Source organism: Quercus suber, unplaced genomic scaffold (genome assembly GCF_002906115.3).
Source record: "Quercus suber isolate HL8 unplaced genomic scaffold, Cork oak 2.0 scaffold_62, whole genome shotgun sequence".
Lineage (NCBI taxonomy): Eukaryota > Viridiplantae > Streptophyta > Magnoliopsida > Fagales > Fagaceae > Quercus > Quercus suber.
In genome coordinates this window covers 1,696,386-1,721,473 of record NW_027069527.1, presented here as the reverse complement: position 1 = coordinate 1,721,473, position 25,088 = coordinate 1,696,386, and the positions used below count along the sequence as shown (strand labels likewise).

The 25,088-nt window shown below is 32.1% G+C and overlaps 3 protein-coding genes across 3 annotated transcripts; 1 reads left to right on the top strand and 2 right to left on the bottom strand.

Moving 5' to 3' along the window:
- Positions 1–2,283: 2,283 nt before the first annotated feature.
- On the bottom strand, positions 2,284–2,721 carry LOC111996157 (uncharacterized). Its single transcript, XM_024028108.1, has one exon. It carries the CDS (start codon positions 2,719–2,721, stop codon positions 2,284–2,286), a length of 438 nt encoding a protein of 145 aa, XP_023883876.1.
- A 9,833-nt stretch (positions 2,722–12,554) lies between these two features.
- LOC111994806 (uncharacterized) lies at positions 12,555–12,992 on the bottom strand. The gene has a single exon (XM_024026685.1). It carries the CDS (start codon positions 12,990–12,992, stop codon positions 12,555–12,557), a length of 438 nt encoding a protein of 145 aa, XP_023882453.1.
- Positions 12,993–19,185: 6,193 nt separating this feature from the next.
- LOC111996187 (uncharacterized) lies at positions 19,186–25,038 on the top strand. Its single transcript, XM_024028145.2, has 4 exons — positions 19,186–19,944; positions 20,984–21,238; positions 21,339–21,430; positions 23,937–25,038. The coding sequence occupies exons 1-4, from the start codon at positions 19,303–19,305 to the stop codon at positions 24,712–24,714; spliced, it is 1,767 nt and encodes a 588-aa protein (XP_023883913.2). The 5' UTR covers positions 19,186–19,302; the 3' UTR covers positions 24,715–25,038.
- Positions 25,039–25,088: the final 50 nt, after the last annotated feature.

Below are 25,088 nucleotides of genomic sequence, written 5' to 3'. Positions count from 1 at the left end.
TGCTAGCCTGCTTACATATATAAATATAATATTATATTAAGTTTGGATGCTTATGTATATAATATTAACTATTAAGGCTGGCTGTTTGTAGGCTGTAGCTGCTTACATATATAATCTAAATTTTGTAGGCTGTTTGTAGTTTGGATCATTACTATTTGTTGAATAGATTTTTTTTATGTGAACATATTTTTTGCACATGTTTTTTTTATGTGAACAGATTTACTTGAAATCTTGAATAGGTTGATATATTGATATTGGGCTTGAAAGCCCAATTTTTTTATTTTAAAAAAATAATTTTTTTTTTAATATTTCAAACCGACCAAACCGACTAAACCGACCGCAAAAAACCGTACCGCTATAGGTTGGAAAACCGACCCTAAGCGGTATGCATCGGTTTCAATTATGAAAAAACCGATCTCTATCGGTTCGGTAATAAATTTGGAAAAAAACCGCCCCTACCGAACCGCGCACACCCCTATCAAAAAGTCATGAAGTTTTTTAAGAGAAAATACTCATCTTTTCAAATATAAAAAGGATATTCATTTATAAAAAAAAAATATAAGAAATTTTCTCATCTTTTAAGTAATAATAAAAATATAAGAAATTTTCTCATCTTTTGAGATCTCTACCAAAATCTTGAAAATTTATCTATCCCAAATCTAAACAATATACAATACTTTTCAAGTTATTTTTTGCTTGCAAATCACATTGTTGTTAAATAATAGTAGAAGAATATCATTCCTTAGACTTTTCAAGATCCTTGCTTGCAACAATAAATGCAATGCACAACACAATTTGAGAACCATTCATACCATTTATAGGCTACCATGTTTGTGAATCTTGTTTGAATCTTGGCTCCGTTTGAATGTATGTCAGAATATAAGCCGAATAGGCTTAGGCCCATTTATAATATGCTTTCTCCCAATACGAACTAGTTGACATATTCAGTAAGCCTCTTCCACCAGAACGCTTTTGTGCACTACTCATGTTGATCTCAGTACTTCACCCAACATGAGTTTGAGGGACTGTTAGAATATAAGCCCAATGGGCTCAGACCCATTTACTAGTATACTTGCTTGTACTACAAGTATATTATTTGTACAACACACATTATCTACTTATACACTACACATTTTAATACATAATCATTCAAACTTTTAAACAATGAGTATAATATAGTTCAACATTTGGACTTCAAAAAATTGTTAAATATATTTGAATTGTGCCGATGGCTAGTAAGTCGGTAAAATAAATAGCCTACCAATTTGTTTATACATTGATTATACTTGTATATTTTTATATAGGATAAGTCAAAGAATTATTTGAATTGTTATGTTGTAGTAAGTTGTAACATAAATCCCTAAAATACAATGACTTTTATTTGAATGGTAGATCATGGAAAATTCAACTATAAACTTTGATTTCTTCAAAAGAAAAAAATAAAGATAATAAGATAATTAATTTGTTCACAACCTCTAGTATTGATGTCCTAATATTTGAAAATCCTCAAACAAAATTTTGACCATTCACCTATGAAATTAGTAAATAATGGAGAAGTGACTTATATTTTATTTTGGAAGAGGGTCACCGACCACCATATGGACTAAGTTGGGCAGATCTCGATCTGAGGGGGGTATGTATGAAATTTTTTGAGCCAAAATATTGAAATGCTAACTTTTAATATATTATATTTTGAAATTCTAAGGTAATCATTGTCCCATTGATCACTTCTTTCAATTAGCGGCGCCTCGATCTGAACATAGGCTTATGGGTATAGTTGGAGAAATGAATTTGGAATTTCAGCGGCCCTTGAAATTTATGCATCTTTTTGAGTAACGATTTCAAGGATTAATTTGGTGCAAAAAATACGCAAACAGATTACTAGTATGTACAACACTGTACCATATAAATTTTGTTGTTATTGGAGAGGAACTAAATTATTATGTTTTGATAAGATTACTTTCATCAACTTATTTTGTTTAAATATTCTCAAAAAAAAAAATTTATTTTGTTTAAAAAAAAAGTTGTGTAAAAACTGAAGAGAAGAAACACATGCATTACAAGTACCTGATTTCTAAACATATATGCATATATAGGAAGATTATGATAAAGGCTCTTATAGTGTATAACATATATGTTCTACATATTAATTATATCTCAAGGACTTGAAATACAAAATGAAATAGGAGAAAAAAGTATATGCAGTTGGCCGATAATCAGTGCATATAGGTAATCAGCCACTGCAGAAACAAGCTCATAAATGACACACAAATATATATATTCCTAGGCTTTCAATAGGAGAAGAGGTTTTTTCCGGGATTCTTCACCCTTAGGTAAGTCACGCTTAACCTTGATCAAGCGGCTCAAAAATTTGGCATAGCGACTCACAATTTTCTTTAGCTTCACTCCATCATCAAGAACACCCTCTTCCTTCTGCTGCTTTGGAACTATTTGAAGTTGCTTTTCTTCTGCAGTGAAGTGTTGGCTCAGTGAACTCCTGCTATTTATCAGCTGCTTCAAGCTTTTACGATCACTCTCTTCTGAGTGAGAACTGCTCTCATCTTCTCCTAACTCATTCACAACTGCTTTACCAGGAGGAGGAATATCTTGACATGGGGAAACTGGTGCTGAATAAATCTGACTGGAATTTGTTGGCCTTCTGGTTCTCTTTGACATGGTAATATCATAGTGGCGTTTACATGAATTGTAGTCACTTTCCATTGCCTTGCAAAAAGTGGATGTAGCAGAGAAATGGTGCTTTTTAGCTTGTATAAAATAACAACCATGATTACTCTCCGACAAAACAAAAATAAAAATATATGTGGTTAGAAAGGAGATTACTTGGTGAAGAATTAAGAGGGTAGTTTAAAGGCCTATCAAAAAAGGTGGACTGTCTGTTTCCAAAATTGTCCATTTTTCACGACTAAACCACCGAACACCTTCCTACTTGAAGAAACTGATAATTTGATCAGTTCCAAACAAAGGTGATGATATTTGATTGTATTCACCAATCTCTAGCCACATGATTGAAGGAGGTTGGCACAATATGACATCCAATAGTGCTCATGAGATAGACCGAATGTCAACTATAAAACGTATCCACCATGTAATCACTCACTTTCACTAGTAATTAATAATTAATGACTTTTTTTCTTTTGTTTCCTGATACCTTAAATCAAGTAGGTGAGTTTCACGCTTTCAGCTATAGCAACTACGAAAATTCAAGCAATTTTCTTTGCTGTCATTTGTTTTTTTTTTACCTTTCTTTCTTTCTTGGAGAGACCAAGACACAAGTTATATAGTCTTTGGTGTAAGATGAGGATCAAACCCAAATATCTTATTTGATAATAAAAGATTTTACCAATTTAGTTAATTAGAACTATCATTAATTTAGAATCAACTTAAATGAATTGAATGGGCCGAAATAGACCTTAACAAATTAAGTGAATCAAATAGATCGAAATAGGCCAAAATGGACCAATATAGAGCAAAGTGTACCAAATCTTCGGACATCACCATTTTTGAGAAATGGTAGGGACACACCCTACTTATGTGTCCGATCTCTTGATTAGATTTCAACACTTTCACATAATGTATTCGATCTCTTGATTAGATTTCAGCACTTTCATATAAGTCCACAAAATCTTGGACAGATTTTTTTTTTTTTTTTTTAAATATCTTGAATGTCTTTTTTTCCTAATAATATATTGGATAGTTTCAACTTTACATATATTATACCTTTACACATTCATATACTTCAATTTAAAAAAGAACTCCTTCCCACTTTTTTTTTTTTTTTTTTTACTTACTCTTCAATTCATTATGCTTAATTTTTTTTAATATAATATTATTAAAAAACTAGAGGAACAAATCAAAAAAAAAAAAATAATGACAGGATCGATAATGTGGCTCAACAATGGCTTATTAACAATAATATTACGTTTCAACTTTTAAATATAATACAAATTAATCATAACATACCATGTTTTTTAGAACATGTTATATGTCATTATTTTTCTTATTTCTTCTTTTACATAATAAAACGTTCCAATTTTCTATAATAATAACAACAAAGTCATAAAAACCACGTCACATGGAAAAACTAAAAAATATTGTGTCCTTAAACATGATGAATCTTTTCTCATTAAAATTGTAAATATTCAAGGCTATTTACATCTTCAGAATTAAAATTTATGATTGGGCCGGCTTTTCCACATGAGGGCTCACTTTCATCTCTTCTTTACAAGATTGGGCTGGTCCGTGTGTTTTTGTAGCCCTGTTTGATTGATAAATATATTTCTTATTCAGCCAAAATTTTTTTAAACGTTGCTTATAGGTAACTAAAAATATAAAAGCATCACCATTGTTGAATTATAAATATATGGCTTGGATTAGGAGGTTGAATTATATATATTTATTGCGTTTCCCATCAATGTTGTTGGTTAGCACGTCTACTTATGTCCTACACATTATTTGTGCAATTCCAAGCTTGTTGCTTGGCATGTTTACCAATATTCAATCAATTTTTGGTTTGGTCTTCAATGTTCAGAGGTGATATGACGTTATTTTTTTTTTTTTTGCTAAATAAAAAAGAGGTTATAAATGTGGGCTCATCGATTTATGTCTTGTGATGGTAATAAATAATACTACATGTATCATTGGAGTTTTGATGAAACTATTATTGTAGACAAATCACATTCATGGAAGAACCACTACTCAAATCCTTTAACTTCTTCAAATATTATGTGAAACGATGCAAAGACTCTTACCACCAAATGACAACTCTAAGTGATATCACCTTAATTTAAATCTAAAGGGACCTTTGCTCATTTTATGCACAAGAAGAGATAGAGAGATATTCATTACTCGAGAATGCTTCAAGTAAATCTATGGTTTGAGTCATGGAGGGGTAACGAGCAAAGGTCTTGCAGGGGTAAGGACTCACATGTGCATTTATGTGTGTACTTGGAGGGTAATTCAAGCAATTTTTCTGTGTTCTTGGTCTTACCAACCAAGAAAACTAGTTTATGGAATTGTGCGCATCATGTGATATTAAATGGGTAAAAACAATGACTTCTCCACGAGTTGTTGACCAAGCTTGAATTGTGCTTTATCTTGAAGTTGCAAGGTTTACCAAAAAGAAAAAGAAAAAGTGAGTGGCACAGTGGTGGGATTCCACTTCTTCGGTAAGCCTAACTGTCTGCTGATTGGGTCTCCGACAGAGACATTTCAGTTTTAAGTTCTTTTCAGTTGTCAACACTCAACAGTTTTGACCCTGATTGCGACCTCTGCATTATTTAAATATCTTTTCTTGTTTCGAAATAACGAATGCCTAAAAACAAAAGTTCTTTTAGTCATACATTTATTTATTAAAATATTAAATTTAAAATTTAAAAATTTAACGATTAAATTATAAGTTATTTATTGTCTTAATATGGACATTAAATTAAATTTAAATAAAATGTTATTTAATATTTAATTAATAAACTTATTTTATCCGTAATATTTTATCACAAAAATTTGAAACTTAAATATTTTATTAATAATATAGTTATTGATTTTATTTTCTTAAAATTTACAAGTATAAAAAATATAATAAAAACATACAATTTAATGGTCAAAATTTCAATACCACTGTAAAAATATAGGTGAAGTTTGGAGACATTCATTCATTATTAATAAATAATTTAGGATTTGTCATTTTATAAGTTGTGTGTACTTGGAGGGGTAATTCAAGCAATTTTTCTGTGTTCTTGGGTCTTACCAACCAAGAAAACTAGTTTATGGAATTGTGCGCATCATGTGATATTAAATGGGTAAAAACAATGACTTCTCCACGAGTTGTTGACCAAGCTTGAATTGTGCTTTATCTTGAAGTTGCAAGGTTTACCAAAAAGAAAAAGAAAAAGTGAGTGGCACAGTGGTGGGATTCCACTTCTTCGGTAAGCCTAACTGTCTGCTGATTGGGTCTCCGACAGAGACATTTCAGTTTTAAGTTCTTTTCAGTTGTCAACACTCAACAGTTTTGACCCTGATTGCGACCTCTGCATTATTTAAATATCTTTTCTTGGTTTCGAAAATAACGAATGCCTAAAAACAAAAGTTCTTTTAGTCATACATTTATTTATTAAAATATTAAATTTAAAATTTAAAAATTTAACGATTAAATTATAAGTTATTTATGTTCTTAATATGGACATTAAATTAAATTTAAATAAAATGTTATTTAATATTTAATTAATAAACTTATTTTTATCCGTAATATTTTATCACAAAAATTTGAAACTTAAATATTTTATTAATAATATAGTTATTGATTTTATTTTCTTAAAATTTTACAAGTATAAAAAAATATAATAAAAACATACAATTTAATGGTCAAAATTTTCATATCCACTGTAAAAATATAGGTGAAGTTTGGAGACATAGGACATTCATTAATTAATAAATCAATTTAGGACGTGTTTTATGAGAAGATGAAAAGTGACTAATATTTTTTTTTTATAATTTTTCATAAAAAAGTTTCATAAAATGTATAATTAGTATTTTAAGACATATATTAATCAGATCCAAACAATTTTCATAATGTTCTAGTACTGCTTTTATTTTCTTTATTTGTTTTTTCTTTTCCTTAAAATGCATATTATTTTAGTGGAAAAAAAAAGACTATTTAAAGTTTTAAACTTTAATTAGAGTATTTCATAATTACTTATAGGGTCCGGGTGCCCTAAGGCATTTATAATAAACACTTTAGGAAAATTTTAATATTATTTTTATGAAAAATATAAAAAAAATGTTTTATAAAATAGTTGTTGTATTTTCCATAAAAGTTTTTAAAAATATTTCCTAAACCAAGCATGTGTTAACCTTTTTCTTAATTATATATCCAAGATTCATTTAGGTTCCGTTTGGGAGTTCATAAGAGAAGGAAATGAAATGGAATGGAATAGTAAGGGAATGGAAAAGAAAGGAATGGAGTGAAATGTATTTAAGTAAGAGAAAAGACTGGAAAAGAATGAAATGGAATAGAATTAAGTATCATTGATTGGATGTTTTAAAATAAAGGAATGGAAAGGAATAAAAATTAATGAAATGTAAGTAATTTTATTTGGGAGCTACATGGAGGGAATGTAATGGAATCATTTTATGACAATATTACTATTAGACCTCTATTTTAAAATAAAGAGTTGAATATACAGGTTATGAGTGTTCCCTTTTACCCATTCCATTCCCTCTTACTTAAACTCCAAAATAAGGGGATGAACTTTCCATTCCTTCCATTAAAACTCTCAAACAAGGGAATGAAAGAATATTTTAAAATGATTCTTTCCATTCCATTCCATTTCCTCCTCCCAAATGAAACTTTAGTAAATACTTGATATGAGACTCACCATACACCCATATAATACACACTTAAATATTCAATTTACGACTTATAATGAGATGAGACTCGTTATACTTGATGTTTTAGAACACTCTCAAATGATCAGATTAATTAACACCACTCACTTCTTTTTCTTAACTATTTTAGCAGTAGACAATAAATTATTTTGATCACTTAGAGGGTGGGAAAAGGGGTTGAACTGTTTAACTAAAAAAAAAAAAAACCAAAATATAAGGACTAAAAGTGCATTTACGCCTTATCCTTTTTGACGATATTTTAGCTTTTTTTTTAAAAAATTTTTTTTTTAATTTATTTTATTTTATTGGTAGCTCTTTTAATAATTTTTTGTCCTTTTTATTAACACATCTCATTAAAGGAAATCTTGACCAATACAGGTGCTCGTTAACATTACCTTTAGAATAAATGCCCCATGTCCTTCATCTTTTTCATAACCAACAACTATCACATGTTCAACCTAACCTCTACAGAAATCTCTATAGCTCACCCCACACTCTTTCTCCTGTATAGGCTAGTCTCTAAAACCATTTGTACAAAAAATCTCAGCAGCCTTTTCCCTAAAAAGCCTTATGTAAGCTTTTTTTTTCCCCTTTTCTAGGCTAGGGTAATCTAGCTTACCACCTTAGCTATCCATTCTTCTTTATTTTATTGGTAAATACATTGGACCTGTTTGGATTGAACTTATTGTTGTTGAAACTGAAAACTGAAAACACTGTAGCTAATTTTTAAATGTGTAAATAGTGTCATGATACCCTTTTAATATTTTTAAATGCGTGAACAGTATTGCTACAGTATATAAACAGTGATTTTTGTCTCTTGCACAGTACATTCATGTGATTTTACTATTCATGCACTAAAAAAAAAAAAACCACAAAACGCTGAAATTGAAACGTACAAAACGCGCAATCCAAACGAATAAATTATAGATCTATGTAATTCATTTACATTATTGTTCTTTTATTTTTGTGCTCTTCACTTTTATGCTATGTAATAACTTTTTGTTTACATTCTTGAAATTTAAATATAGGCCGTCTATATTATTATTTAAAAGGTTTTTTTTTTTTTTTTTCTAAGATCTTCATTTTTTTAGTTAAAAAATACCTCTACACCTTTATATTTAAATAGAAACAAAATTAAAGGACAATCAAGTAAAAATAAAACTCTGACTCTCACTAAAACATTGCCTAAAAAATAAGACCACTCTCTTGTTGATTTTCAAATTACTTTATCCACTTATAAATTAGATTTTTAAAATAAAAATTATATATATATATATAATAAACAAATTTTTTTTTTGCTACAAAATAAATGTGTTACTTTTATACTCTTTAAATACTTGTCAATTACAATGTTTTATACTATATACTTGTGATCATTTACTTTATTGTCATTTATATAAAAGTCATTTACATTTATGCAATTAATAAAGTTGGATTTTTCCTCGTACTTATCATAGTAATTTATGCAATTAATAAAGGTTGGATTTTTCCTCATACTTATCAGTATACACTACGCCTTCTTTTACACATATGTATACTAAATCCCATGGATTTAAAGGAAACCATCTTTGCATCTTGCTTATTCTCTGCATCTTTAATCAATGTGGTGAGTGTTACTGAAGATGGATCTTCCGAGTCTATTCTTTTTCTTTTTTCTTTTTTTGTTTAAAAAAAAAAAACCAAGGATTGGAATCTAATCTTGAAAACAATTTTTTAAAGTCCATAAAAAAATCCTCTCTTAAAATAAAATTAGTCTATCTTTTTATAATTTCCCATCGAAATCCCATTCTCATAAAAACTCATGAGACAACCATTCTCAAAACCCTCTTTTCCAGAAACTCATGAGATAGCCTCTTTTTTAAAAATAAACTTTTTCAAAAAGTCATGAAGTTTTTTAAGAGAAAATACTCATCTTTTCAAATATAAAAAGGATATTCATTTATAAAAAAATATAAGAAATTTTCTCATCTTTTAAGTAATAATAATAAAGAAATACCATTTTCCAAAGGAATTATATTTTTGAGCTCTCTACCAAAATCTTGAAAATTTATCTATCCCAAATCTAAACAATATACAATACTTTTCAAGTTATTTTTTGCTTGCATATCACATTGTTGTTAAATAATAGTAGAAGAATATCATTCCTTAGACTTTTCAAGATCCTTGCTTGCAACAATAAATGCAATGCACAACACAATTTGAGAACCATTCATACCATTTATAAGCTACCATGTTTGTGAATCTTGGCTCCGTTTGAATGTATGTCAGAATATAAGCCGAATAGGCTTAGGCCCATTTATAATATGCTTTCTCCCAATTAGGAATGGCAACGGGTCGGGTTCGGGCTGGGTTTTTCCATACCCGGACCCAACCAGCGGGCCAAGACCCGTGGCCCGAACCCGACCCGTTTACTTAACGGATTTTTTTTCCGCGCCCGAACCCGCACCCGCCGGGCTCCGTAGGCCCCGTTCAACAAGGCCAAATTTGGGCCTAATTCTCGGATCAAATCATGGCCTAATCACAATCAAATTTTTTTAAGGCCCAAATGCCAAAAATAGGACTAACCAGCTTAAAATATGAAGAAAAAAAAAAAAGGAAATATCTTACACCCGCTTGTGTAAGATCTTGAGTATAAGTATATGCATTATGCTTAGTGTTAGATTTTTCCTCTTTTTTTTTTTTTTCTTAAAAAAAAAAAAAAGAAAAAAAAAAGAGGAAATCAGGAAACAAATCAGTTTTTTTTTTTTTTTTCTTCTTTGTTAATACATATTTTTCACCATAAAAAAAATAAAAAATACAAATCACAGATTCACAATTCTAAACATAAACAGAAACACAAATTAGCTTGTTTTTTTGGCTCTTCTCTGTTAATACATATTTTTTACTAAAAAAAAAAAAAAAACACAAATCACAAACAGAAAACAAAATCAGTACTCAGTAGATCACTATTTTGATTCTTTCGTCGTCGATGTCGCTGAGCCACATATGCGCCGCGGCGGCTTGTGCATCTGAGGCTAGGTTGCATAGATCGCTGGGCTTTGAAGGATCTAGTGCGATCGGCTATGCCTGGAGAGTGAGAATGAAGTCGTGAGGGTGGCTGAGAGTGGGTCCGTGAGGGGGGCGACGAGAGGAGCGCGAGACGGAGCGTGAGACGAGGGTGAGGACTGAGGAGGTGTGACCCTCAGTCCCTCACAGACAGCAGGCATCGCCGAGGACAGAGGTGTTCTTATTTTGGAGAAAATTGCTATGTATGGTACAAAAATAACTCCTAAAATGGTCAACCGCACCATGAACAGCGTTTAGAGACAGACACACACACGTAGAGATGTAGAAAGAGGCCTTCCACACTGCCATCCGATGAATCTAGACAGAAAAAGACGATCTAGAGAGAGGAAGAAGGTGTAAGATGTGTTTAGAGAGAAGGAAGCAGAAGGTTGAAGAAGGCTGTGTGTGTGTGTGTGTGTGTGTGTGAGCTGAAATGAGGGAGTGAGGGTGAGGAGGCTGGAGGTGTGAGCTGAGAAATGAGGGAGTTAGGGTTTGTGTTTTACCGTGTTTATAGCTATATATATAGGGGAGGTTTTTTTAGTAATTTCATTGAAACTGGGTCTTATCCGGGTCGGGTTTCGGGTCGGGTTTTAGGTTTTTTTATAAAACCCGGACCCGCTTCGGGTTTTTTTTTTTTTTAAACCCATACCCGACCCTATTCTTTATCGGGCTGGGTAAAATCTGCTCCATTAGGGTCGGGCCAGGCCGGGTATTCGCGGGCTGGATTTAAATTGCCATCCCTACTCCCAATACGAACTAGTTGACATATTCAGTAAGCCTCTTCCACCAGAACGCTTTTGTGCACTACTCATGTTGATCTCAGTACTTCACCCAACATGAGTTTGAGGGACTGTTAGAATATAAGCCCAATGGGCTTAGACCCATTTACCAGTATACTTGCTTGTACTACAAGTATATTATTTGTACAACACACATTATCTACTTATACACTACACATTTTAATACATAATCATTCAAACTTTTAAACAATGAGTATAATATAGTTCAACATTTGGACTTCAAAAAATTGTTAAATATATTTGAATTGTGCCGATGGCCAGTAAGACGGTAAAATAAATAGCCTACTAATTTGTTTATACATTGATTATACTTGTATATTTTTATATAGGATAAGTCAAAGAATTATTTGAATTGTTATGTTGTAGTATGTTGTAACATAAATCCCTATAATTACAATGACTTTTATTTGAATGGTAGATCATGGAAAATTCAACTATAACTTTTGATTTCTTCAAAAGAAAAAAATAAAGAGATAATAAGATAATTAATTTGTTCACAACCTCTAGTATTGATGTCTTAATATTTGAAAATCCTCAAACAAAATTTTGACCATTCACCTATGAAATTAGTAAATAATGGAGAAGTGACTTATATTTTATTTTGGAAGAGGGTCACCGACCACCATATGGACTAAGTCGGGCAGATCTCGATCTGAGGGGGGTATGTATGAAGTTTTTTGAGCCAAAATATTGAAATGCTAACTATTAATATATTATATTTTGAAATTCTAAGGTAATCATTGTCCCATTGATCACTTCTTTCAATTAGCGGCGCCTCGATCTGAACATGGGCTTATGGGTATAGTTGGAGAAATGAATTTGGAATTTAAGCGGCCCTTGAAATTTATGCATCTTTTTGAGTAACGATTTCAAGGTTTAATTTGGTGCAAAAAATACGCAAACAGATTACTAGTATGTACAACACTGTACCATATAAATTTTGTTGTTACTGGAGAGGAACTAAATTATTATGTTTTAATAAGATTACTTTCATCGACTTATTTTGTTTAAATATTCTCAAAAAAAAAAAAAATTATTTTGTTTAAAAAAAAAGTTGTGTAAAAACTGAAGAGAAGAAACACATGCATTACAAGTTCCTGATTTCTAAACATATATGCATATATAGGAAAGATGATAAAGGCTCATGTAGAGTATAACATATATGTGCTACATATTAATTATATCTCAAGGACTTGAAATAAAAAATGTAAGAGAAAAAAGTATATGCAGTTGGCCGATAATCAATGGATATAGGTAATCAGCCACCGCAGAAACAAGCTCATAAATGACACACACATATGTATATTCCTAGGCTTTCAATAGGAGAAGTGGTTTTTTCCGGGATTCTCCACCCTTAGGTAAGTCACGCTTAACCTTGATCAAGCGGCTCAAAAATTTGGCATAGCGACTCACCATTTTCTTTAGCTTCACTCCATCATCATGAACACCCTCTTCCTTCTGCTGCTTTGTAACTATTTGAAGTTGCTTTTCTTCTGCAGTGAAGTGTTGGCTCAGTGAACTCCTGCTATTTATCAGCTGCTTCAAGCTTTTACGATCACTCTCTTCTGAGTGAGAACTGCTCTCATCTTCTCCTAACTCATTCACAACTGCTTTACCAGGAGGAGGAATATCTTGACATGGGGAAACTGGTGCCGAATAAATCTGACTGGAATTTGTTGGCCTTCTGGTTCTCTTTGACATGGTAATATCATAGTGGCGTTTACCTGAATTGTAGTCACTTTCCATTGCCTCTAAAAAAGTGGATGTAGCAGAGAAATGGTGCTTTTTAGCTTGTATAAAATAACAACCATGATTACTCTCCGACAAAACAAAAATAAAAATATATGTGGTTAGAAAGGAGATTACTTGGTGAAGAATTAAGAGGGTAGTTTAAAGGCCTATCAAAAAAGGTGGACTGTCTGTTTCCAAAATTGTCCATTTTTCACGACTAAACCACCGAACACCTTCCTACTTGAAGAAACTGATAATTTGATCAGTTCCAAACAAAGGTGATGATATTTGATTGTATTCACCAATCTCTAGCCACATGATTGAAGGAGGTTGGCACAATATGACATCCAATAGTGCTCATGAGATAGACCGAATGTCAACTATAAAACGTATCCACCATGTAATCACTGACTTTCACTAGTAATTAATAATTAATGACTTTTTTTCTTTTGTTTCCTGATACCTTAAATCAAGTAGGTGAGTTTCACGCTTTCAGCTATAGCAACTACGAAAATTCAAGCAATTTTCTTTGCTGTCATTTGTTTTTTTTTTTTACCTTTCTTTCTTTCTTGGAGAGACCAAGACACAAGTTATATAGTCTTTGTGTAAGATGGGGATCAAACCCAAATATATTATTTGATAATAAAAGATTTTACCAATTTAGTTAATTAGAACTATCATTAATTTAGAATCAACTAAATGAACTGAATGGGCCGAAATAGACCTTAACAAATTAAGTGAATCAAATAGATCGAAATGGCCAAAATGGACCAATATAGAGCAAAGTGTACCAAATCTTCAGACATCACCATTTTTGAGAAATGGTAGGGACACACCCTACTTATGTGTCCGATCTCTTGATTAGATTTCAACACTTTCACATAATGTATTCGATCTCTTGATTAGATTTCAGCACTTTCATATAAGTCCACAACATCTTGGACAGTTTTTTTTTTTTTTTTAAATATCTTGAATGTTTTTTTTTTTCCTAATAATATACTGGATAGTTTCAACTTTACATATATTATACCTTTACACATTCATATACTTTAATTAAAAAGAACTCCTTCCACCTTTTTTTTTTTTTTTTTTTACTTACTCTTCAATTCATTATGCTTAATTTTTTTTAATATTATAAAAAAAAAACTAGAGGAACAAATCAATAAAAAAAAATATTGGCAGGATCGATAATGTGGCTCAACAATGACTTATTAACAATAATATTATGTTTCAACTTTTAAATATAATACAAATTAATCATAACATACCATGTTTTTTAGAACATGTTATATGTTATTATTTTTCTTATTTCTTCTTTTACATAATAAAACGTTCCAATTTTCTATAATAATAACAACAAAGTCATAAAAAAACCACGTCACATGGAAAAACTAAAAAATATTGTGTCCTTAAACATGATGAATCTTTTCTCATTAAAATTGTAAATATTCAAGGCTATTTACATCTTCAGAATTAAAATTTATGATTGGGCCGGGCTCTTCCACATGAGGGCTCACTTTCATCTCTTCTTTACAAGATTGGGCTGGTCCGTGTGTTTTTGTAGCCCTGTTTGATTGATAAATATATTTCTTATTCAGCCAATTTTTTTTTTTAAACGTTGCTTATAGGTAACTAAAAATATAAAAGCATCACCATTGTTGAATTATAAATATATGGCTTGGATTAGGAGGTTGAATTATATATATTTATTGCGTTTCCCATCAATGTTGTTGGTTAGCACGTCTACTTATGTCCTACACATTATTTGTGCAATTCCAAGCTTGTTGCTTAGCATGTTTACCAATATTCAATCAATTTTTGGTTTTGGTCTTCAATGTTCGGAGGTGATATGACGTTAATTTTTTTTTTTTTTTTTTTGCTAAATAAAAAAGAGGTTATAAATGTGGGCTCATCGATTTTATATCTTATGATGGTAATAAGTAATACTACATGTACCATTGGAGTTTTGATGAAACTATTATTGTAGACAAATCACATTCATGGAAGAACCACTACTCCAAATCCTTTAACTTCTTCAAATATTATGTGAAACGATGCAAAGACTCTTACCATCAAATGACAACTCTTAGTGATATCACCTTAATTTAAATCTAAAGGGACCTTTTGCTCATTTTATGCACAAGAAGAGATAGAGATATTCATTACTCGAGAATGCTTCAAGTAAATCTATGGTTTGAGTCATGGAGGGGTAATGAGCAAAAGGTCTTGCAGGGGTAAGGACTCACATGTGCATTTATGTGCGTAGTTGGAGGGGTAATTCAAGCAATTTTTCTGTGTTCTCGGGTCTTACCAACCAAGAAAACTAGTTTATGGAATTGTTCGCATCATGTGATATTAAATGGGTAAAAACAATGACTTCTCCACGAGTTGTTGACCAAGCTTGAATTGTGCTTTATCTTGAAGTTGCAAGGTTTACCAAAAACAAAAAGAAAAAGTAAGTGGCACAGTGGTGGGATTCCACTTCTTCGGTAAGCCTAACTGTCTGCTGATTGGGTCTCCGACAGAGACATTTCAGTTTTAAGTTCTTTTCAGTTGTCAACACTCAACAGTTTTGACCCTGATTGCGACCTCTGCATTATTTAAATATCTTTTCTTGGGTTTCGATAATAACGAATGCCTAAAAACAAAAGTTCTTTTAGTCATACATTTATTTATTAAAATATTAAATTTAAAATTTAAAAATTTAACGATTAAATTATAAGTTATTTTATGTTTTTAATATGGCCATTAAATTAAATTTAAATAAAATATTATTTAATATTTAATTAATAAACTTATTTTTATCCGTAATATTTTATCACCAAAATTTGAAACTTAAATATTTTATTAATAATATAGTTATTGATTTTATTTTTTTGAAATTTTACAAATATAAAAAAAATAAAAACATACAATTTAATGATCAAAATTTTCACATTCATTGTAAAAATATAGGTGAAATTTGGAGACATAGGACATTCATTAATTAATAAATCAATTTAGGACGTGTTTTATGAGAAGATGAAAAGTGACTAATATTTTTTTTTATAATTTTTTTAATTTTTCATAAAAAAGTTTCATAAAATGTATAATTAGTATTTTAAGACATATATTAATCAGATCCAAACAATTTTCATAATATACTAGTACCGCTTTTATTTTCTTTATTTGTTTTTTCTTTTCCTTAAAATGCATATTATTTTAGTGGAAAAAAAAAAGACTATTTAAAGTTTTAAACTTTAATTAGAGTATTTCATAATTACTTATAGGGTCCGGGTGCCCTAAGGCATTTATAATAAACACTTTAGGAAAATTTTAATATTATTTTTATGAAAAATATATAAAAAAAATGTTTTATAAAATAGTTGTTGTATTTTCCATAAAATTTTTTAAAAATATTTCCTAAACCAAGCATGTGTTAACCTTTTTCTTAATTATATATCCAAGATTCATTTAGGTTCCGTTTGGGAGTTCATAAAGGAAGGGAATGAAATGGAATGAAATGAAATGGAATAGTAAGGGAATGGAAAAGAAAGGAATGGAGTGAAATGTATTTAAGTAAGAGAAAAGACTGGAAAAGAATGAAATGGAATAGAATTAAGTATCCTTGATTGGATGTTTTAAAATAAAGGAATGGAAAGGAATAAAAATTAATGAAATGTAAGTAATTTTATTTGGGAGCTACATGGAGGGAATGTAATGGAATTATTTTATGATAATATTACTATTAGACCTCTATTTTAAAATAGAGAGTTGAATATACAGGTTATGAGTGTTCTCTTTTACTCATTCCATTCTCTCTTACTTAAACTCCAAAATAAGGGGATGAACTTTTCATTCCTTCCATTAAAACTCTCAAACAAGGGAATGAAAGAATATTTTAAAATGATTCTTTCCATTCCATTCCATTTCCTCCTCCCAAATGAAACTTTAGTAAATACTTGATATGAGACTCACCATACACCCATATAATACACACTTAAATATTCAATTTACGACTTATAATGAGATGAGACTCGTTATACTTGATGTTTTAGAACACTCTCAAATGATCAGATTAATTAACACCACTCACTTCTTTTTCTTAACTATTTTAGCAGTAGACAATAAATTATTTTGATCACTTGGAGGGTGGGAAAAGGGGTTGAACTGTTAATTATTTTTGATTATTTAGGGATGAAATGTAATTTCATAAAAATCGGGTATAAGGATTATAATTTTGTTTTATCTTGAGCTTGTTAGCGTAATTTACCTGATTATTTATTAGTCACAAAATCACAAACACAAGAATTTCGTACAATAAAATCATATTCTTGATGGACTGTTATTGCATGTTCTGGGAGTATAATCTCTCCCTTTTATAGAGGGGTGGGGTTCCATAGTAGGGTCCACCCCTTTATGAGAGGAAGGGAGTATACTCCTAAAATATACAATAATTTCTAATTTTTGTTAGTTCAAGGATTTGTTACACGACAAAATAGATGCATGGTGTAATTCCCATCATTTCAAAGGTAGCTCGTTGTTTTGAAATATAATAAGGTAACTTTATTTAGCATGTATAAGTTAACAAGAATGTTCAAAATACATTTATGAAAGAAAATTATGTTAAAAATACAGGCAATAAGATAATAAATTTCTAATTACATGTACCATGTATATTTCAATATTTTAAACCTTTTAGACTAATTAAAATAGGATTAACTGTGCAAAAAACTGTGCAAAAAAGAAAATATACACATGTTAATAATGGCTAAATTATAGTAAATCGATCACATTTTGGTCTTTTAAGAAAAAAAAAATATCCTCAAAAAAAAAAAGTTTAAAAAAATTGAAACTAAATTGGAAAACTGATTTCTTTAAGGATTAAAATTGAACTAGTCTTATATTTAAGGATCAAAATAAGTTAACAACGTATTTAAAGGATTAAAATCAAATCTAACCTATAGATGTAGTGAATTTTTTTTTTTCATTTCTTTTAAATTGTAAGAACCAAATTCAAACTTTTTAATTTTTAATTTAAAGGATCAAAAGTGAATCTGTCCAAAATTTCAATAAGGAAAAGCCAAAAATATAGTTTATTAATTTTTTTTTTTTTTGGCTACTTTCTACTTTCGTAAATATTCATATGCAGTTTAACTTTATTTTTTAAAAAGTGAAAAATTGAAAACAATAATTAATATCCTATCCACACAATCTTTTTGAGATTGATAATTTTTTGTTTGACAATGATATATTAATTGTTATTTACCTAAAAATTAGTTTTTCTAAATGAATAAAAAAGTTGAGAGAGCTCATCAAAAACTTAAAAAAAAAAAAAAAAAATTTGAGAGAGAGAGAAAATAAAATTCCCTTTTAAATTAAAAAAAAAGTAGCTTGTGATATTCATATTTGCCATTTGGGTTGATATTTAAACGTGAGAAAGATGGTTCTGTTTGTCCTCATTAGCTTTTTTTTTTCCTGTGGGATAAACCTCGAAACCTCAACCTTGTATTGTCCTTTTCCCTCTTGCTTGTGCTGCAAAAAGTTTTGAAAATCTCAAGCAAACCATATCCCTATTCGCCACGTGTCCACAAATCAATTCCTCCTCTCTCTCTCTCTCTCTCTCTCTCTCTCTCTGCCACAGTACCATGCCCATGGTGGTGTCAAAACTGTTGAACTTCCATAACCACATTGAAGAGAAAATCACACACATATGACATTATGGCTTCTCTAACTCCTGGTGTTCTTGCGAAGCTTCTCCAACATGCGGGCAACAAGGACGTGAAAGTCACAGGAGAGCACCGCTCAGCTCTTCTCCAAGTCATTGAGATTGTGCCTTCTCTACCCAATGACCACGACAATGATCCGTGGAAGAGTAAAGGGTTCTTCTTGAAAGTCTCGGATTCACTTCACTCAGCCTACGTTTCAATCTTAGACAATGATGTGGACTTGATTTACAAAAAAAATTTGAGAGAGAGAAAATAAAATTCCCTTTTAAATAAAAAAAAAAAGTAGCTTATGATATTCATATTTGCCATTTGGGTTGATATTTAAACGAGAGAAAGATGGTTCTGTTTGTCCTCATTAGCTTTTTTTTTTTGCCTGTGGGATAAACCTCGAAACCTCAACCTTGTATTGTCCTTTTCCCCCTTGCTTGTGCTGCAAAAAGTTTTGAAAATCTCAAGCAAACCATATCCCTATTCGCCACGTGTCCACAACATCAATTCCTCCTCTCTCTCTCTCTCTCTCTCTCTCTCTCTCTGCCACAGTACCATGCCCATGGTGGTGTCAAAACTGTTGAACTTCCATAACCACATTGAAGAGAAAATCACACACATATGACACTATGGCTTCTCTAACTCCTGGTGTTCTTTCTAAGCTTCTCCAACATGCAGGCAACAAGGACGTGAAAGTCACAGGAGAGCACCGCTCAGCTCTTCTCCAAGTCATTGAGATTGTGCCTTCTCTACCCAATGACCACGACAATGATCCATGGAAGAGTAAAGGGTTCTTCTTGAAAGTCTCGGATTCACTTCACTCAGCCTACGTTTCAATCTTAGACAATGATGTGGACTTGATTTACAGCGACAAGATTCAACTGGGTCAGTTTGTTTATGCCTCACGGCTCGACTTGGGTTCTCCAGTTCCAGTTCTTCGTGGGTTGAAACCTGTTCCCAAAAGCAAGAGAAGCCCTTGTACCTGCGTTGGCAATCCCACTGATTTGGTGCCCTCTGATTTGTTGCCCATTACACCAAAGCGTGATTTTCACAATGCCAAGGTGGTCAAGACCAAGGCCAAGCCTAAGAATGTGGAAGTTGAGGGACTACAGTTGAGGAGGTTGAGTTTGGATTCAGCAAGGAGGGTTTGGGATCAGAGTCCTAAAGCTACTTCTACTTCGACTTCTAGGACTAATGCTGCTCGTACTACTACTACTACTACATTGAGTTCAAAGTCCAAACAAGTTTGCAATTCTTCGGATAATGCTTCTGTAATGTTCTCTCTTACACCTTTTGTGTCTGTGGCTGTGCACCCACGTTTTATTGCTTTTCAAGTTTGAAACTTTTCACTACCCTTTTTCCTTGTTTTCTCACAATGCTTTTTTGTGTTTTGCATTTTGGCGATTTCTTCTTCTTATGTTTCTTTGGTTGTTTATCAAGCATGGTGGTAGAAGGATGCTTGTATTGTGACATTTTGGCATTATCTTTGCACTGTTGTGTTTCTAGTCTATATCTTACTGTCAAAGCCCCTTCCTTTTTGTGATTATCCATGGGGATTGAATTGACCCATTTAAATTTATATGAAAATTGAACTTTTTAATTGATTATCTCAATGACCCTTTCGATGAGAAAGGCAGCTATTTCAGAAATGGCACCATTCAATATGATGAAGTCTCTTGTACAATCCTATGCGCAGTAAAATAGAGCAGTTACACATTTATCAAAAAAAAATAGAGCAGTTACACACTTTTTCTGTCTGGGCCCTGGATTGAATTTATTATAGTTAGATAGTAATGTAGTGTATTGAACCTAATCCTTTATTTTAAACTTTCAGATGTTTTAGTTCTGCTTAAATGTTTGTAAAGAATTTGATTGCGGAATTAGGGATATATTTGTTCTTGTATGCCAAAAATTATATAGTGCCAATGCCGTTGTAAATTTTAATTTATGTTGCACCTATATTGTAAACTTTTACAGCTACAGCAAGTCTTTGGCTTTGTCATTTTGGGTAGTTGGCAGGTTTATTATTTGACAGTTGTGCATTCTGGTGTAGATTCTATTATCTGGATATGTTTCTTTAATGATTGGGAGAACATGATACCCGTTGAATCATTAATAAGCCAAAAAAATAAAAATGTTCTGATTTGGGTTTGACAAATTTGATGGGTAAAATTAGATCTTTCCATCTTTTTGTCATTCTGGACAAGTGTCGCATGTGTGAAATTAAAGTTTATTACTTCAACTTGTACTCCATTCTACAAATCTCACATTGGTGTTTTCCATGAAGCTAATGGCTGGATGTTGCTGCAGGTGATTTCTGATAAGAAAGCTTGTAAGAATGATAAACCAACGAAGCCTCCAAGTTTGAGTGTTTCACCATTGCAAAACAAAAATGACGTATTTTCTCCAAAATCAAAGAGCAAGACTTCAAAAAAGGATTTGAAATCATCATCTGGGGGCACTATCCCAATTCATCTGCTTAATGTGCCCCTCAATTTCAAGACTTGGTCTGACCAGAGGATTTTGTGGAATGCACTCCCATCTACTATAAATAATCTTGGAAAGGTATGGTTCATGTTTTAATAAAGTTCCATACTTCCAGTTTATCTGATGCCAAGTTCTTATTGTTTTATGCCATATTGACATTGACATTGACCCTTTTCAGAAAGCTGTGTCTCATAGAAATGTCACATTTTTGGCTGCTGTACGTGAATTAGAAGAAGCATCTGCTGCGGAGGGTATCATCAATTGCATGCGGTATACAGTTTATACTCTTTTGCGTTTTGCGTTATATTTTTATCCAGTAATTTTCCATATTTATTTACATCTTTCTATGGAATAATGAGTATTAATAGTTTGAATTTTTCCTAATGCTATGCAGTACATCCCTTAGCTTATATTGTGTTTGATAAACATGTTGAAATACACGGTAAGAGTCTCTAGTGCTCCCGATCATGAATAGGCAACAATGAATTCATCCTATGTTTTACTGCATAACCTATTAGTTCCATATATATAGTGTAAATTTCCTGAAGAACATTGTTACTTGAGTCTTGATGCTGTTAAGTGGAAATGTTAGTCATATTGGAGAAGTGGATACTTCTTGAACTATTGTACTAGGAGAATTTAAGGAACAAAATTTGGTATCTTTCTGAGGTATGACATACATTTTCCAAAGCATTGGAAGCTTAAAGTAGGACTGTTGGCTGTATGGCTGGTCTCTAGCCTGGTTTGTACTGTCTTTGCTGGCTTCTCCCAGCTTGTTTCAATAAAAAAGGCTTTCTTGATTATCTCAAAAAAAGAAAAAAAGAAAAAAGAAAAGAGAGAGAATGTCTTGAATGAGGTCCAATACTGAAAAGGGAAGTGTCCCACAATATTCTACCAAGCAAGCCGTTGTATCGAGATATTGAGTGCATGAAGGTGCACCACTGAAGCTACTCATCTAATCTTGTCATTCTTATATAGATTGTCATTCTTATATAGATTAATTTGTTTTGTGCATTATACATGCTGGAATAGAAGCTTCTACTGTCTATTGGAAGTCTCATTACTTATGAATTGCCAACTATCAAGACTGTTTTGCCTCTTGGAGGGCATTGGCATGCCTAGTTCAGTTGTGCTGCAGAAGGTGTTTTTGGTACAGATTTGAATATGAGTTTGGAAAGAAGAACACGTCAGAAGAAGAATCATGGCAATCATGGACCATATCCTGGACTTATGAAATGCATTTGAAAAGAAACATTATTGAAAAAAAAACCAAGAATGGAGATGAGTTATGAATGTTTTTCATCTTCAGATCAGAGGGCAAAGATGATATCCAATATGCTAAGTGGAAATCCAGACTCTAGAGTCAAAGTTTCCTTTTACTGGATTACTCAAATGTGATGGAACTGGATTGTTGAAATGTAAATGGATCGAACTTGTTATTTAGTGTGGAGAACAGGTGTGTAGACAGTACATTTCAGGGGAAGAATGATGTGAAGCATTAGTTAATGTATATACCAAGAATTTTATGTACCTTCATGTTACCTAGTGTTCAATGTGGAAAATTTATTGGGTGACAGGCACAGCCTGAAATTGCTTATGCTTGGGAGGTGAACTATAAATCTGAAATTCTCCAATGTATTGAATAAGGTTAAAGTGGTAGAACTGCATAAATAATTTTTGTACATCACCTAGTTCGTTCAGATACCCAGGGTACAGTGGCATGTGTGTAACACATGAGATCTGCCAAAAAGCCCCACCCTCACCACCTCAAAAAAAGAAAAAAAGAAAAGCAAAAATAACAACCTTTAATATCTTTTTCTTGACCATATTTGCCCAATGCTTGTTTAGTGAATTACTTAAGGCCGTTATGCAACTACAGAAGATATCTCATATGCAGCCAGGCTAGATTATTCTACTTGTTTGTGAAATAATGGGTGAGTAGGTGACATTACTAAATTTAGGGCCTTCCAAGTAATTTGCTTTTGTTATAGGTCTTTTGTAGGGGTAATATGGATGGGTAAGTGTTGGTGACAGCCATTAGTACTCTCTCTGGCAGAATTTATGATATCAAATGCTGGTATACATCTTTTCTTTTCGTTTTTTGGGGTGGGGTGGGGGTGGGATGGTTTACATAAAACAAGTCCTAGTGGTCATCTTGTAGCTTACGGAATATTTCTCCATTTCCTTGTTTCTGTTCCCCTGTTCTAGCTTTCATTGATTACATGCATTTCTTCTTCTAGCATGTGAATGTTGGTAGCCTACTTAGGAAAGTTTAGCAATTTCACATTATTTTAGTGCACCTAAGTTCTATATTATATGATTTTTACCATGAAACTACTTGGAGTATAATCTGCTCAATTTACATTGATTTAATTTTCCTGCCATCACGTTTTGCTGGAATCAACAACCCCCCCCCCGGGGGGGGGGGGGGGGGGTCCCTCTGTGTTGACAGGGGTGTGCTTTGTTGTACACATAAGCAGTTAAGTAGTTCATTTGGTGAAAATGTCCTACTTTGCTAGTTCTCTCTTCCTACAAAGATGCATATGAACTTTTCATTAGTAAACCGTCCTTGTTACCATAAAAAATTATAATCTCCTTTAATACCATATAATGATGTTGTCAACTGCTAATAACTATGATACACAGGGTATATACATGTTTTTCCAGATTTTTTTCCAAAAAAAAAAAAGAAAATCTAGACTAATATGGAGCATGATGCCTTTAGTAAAGATTTCAAGCTTGGAATATATATGATGACCAAGTTTTATTTTTTCAGTACGTTTGCGGAACTCTGTGATACCACTCAGAAAGTTCCTGCAGGAACACTGGTGGAGCAATTTTTGGACCTTCATCTAAGTATGCAGAGAGCTGGAAAAGTTGTCAATTCCTTGCAGAGCATAACAATTTCTGAAGCTAAGTCAAATGGTTATTGTAGCCTACAGCGTTCATTGCCAGATGCATGTAAAAGTTTCGCTGATAAGAATGCCTTGTCTTGGGTTCAAGCTGCAGTAGGGACTAATCTTTCCAAGTTCAATCTTTTCAGAATGCAAGAAAAGAGTAGTCTTCAAAATGGTGAGAAAATTCATTATGTCATCATAGATAAGAATCCAAAGGAATTGAATTCTGAAAGTAATTCTCCTCAAGATAAAAAAAATCATAGAAATCATGGAAGCTCTTTATCAGAGTCAAATGCAAAGCGGATGCCAACTCCTTCACAACATAATTCAACAAAGAAAACAAATACTGTAAGGGAGGACTGTTCTAAGGGAAGTAGACTGAAAGAGACAGCAACTTTGGCTGAAAAATTGCTCCTGGTTTCTCGTGAATGGTTCTTGAAGTATTTGGAGGATTCATTAAACGTGGGATTTGAGCAAAGCAGAGAGGAAAGATCAGAAACTGCGTATCTTCTCGGGCAACTTAAAAGGGTGAATCAGTGGTTGGATGATCTGGTTGGGGGTGGAGTTGGGGTTGATGAGAGGATAGATGACTTGAGAAATAAGTTATATGGGTTCCTATTAGAGCATGTTGATTCCACCATTGTTTCCATTAATTAGATACATACCACAAGAACTAACAGTGATTACACTATCAACCACTAATTTCTTGTCCAGGTAGGGGTTTACTGTCGAGAGTTTTACAGCACAAAGAATATGCTATTTTTGCCCTGTGGAGTTCTATCACAGGATGTCCTATGACTATCACAGAATTTTTGTAATGACTGAAATATGTGCTATATCATTGAAATGTATAGCTGACTTCCATGTAGGTCTTTGCTAAATTTTTTATCCGCCATTTGGAACACAGTTATTACCTTATCTGTCCTTTTTCCAAAATGTGGTTTTTCCATGTCCACTTTAATTTCCTTTCCATTTATGGTTTATTCTTGCAATTTTTATCTGGATGTGATGTGGTAATATAGGATCATAGA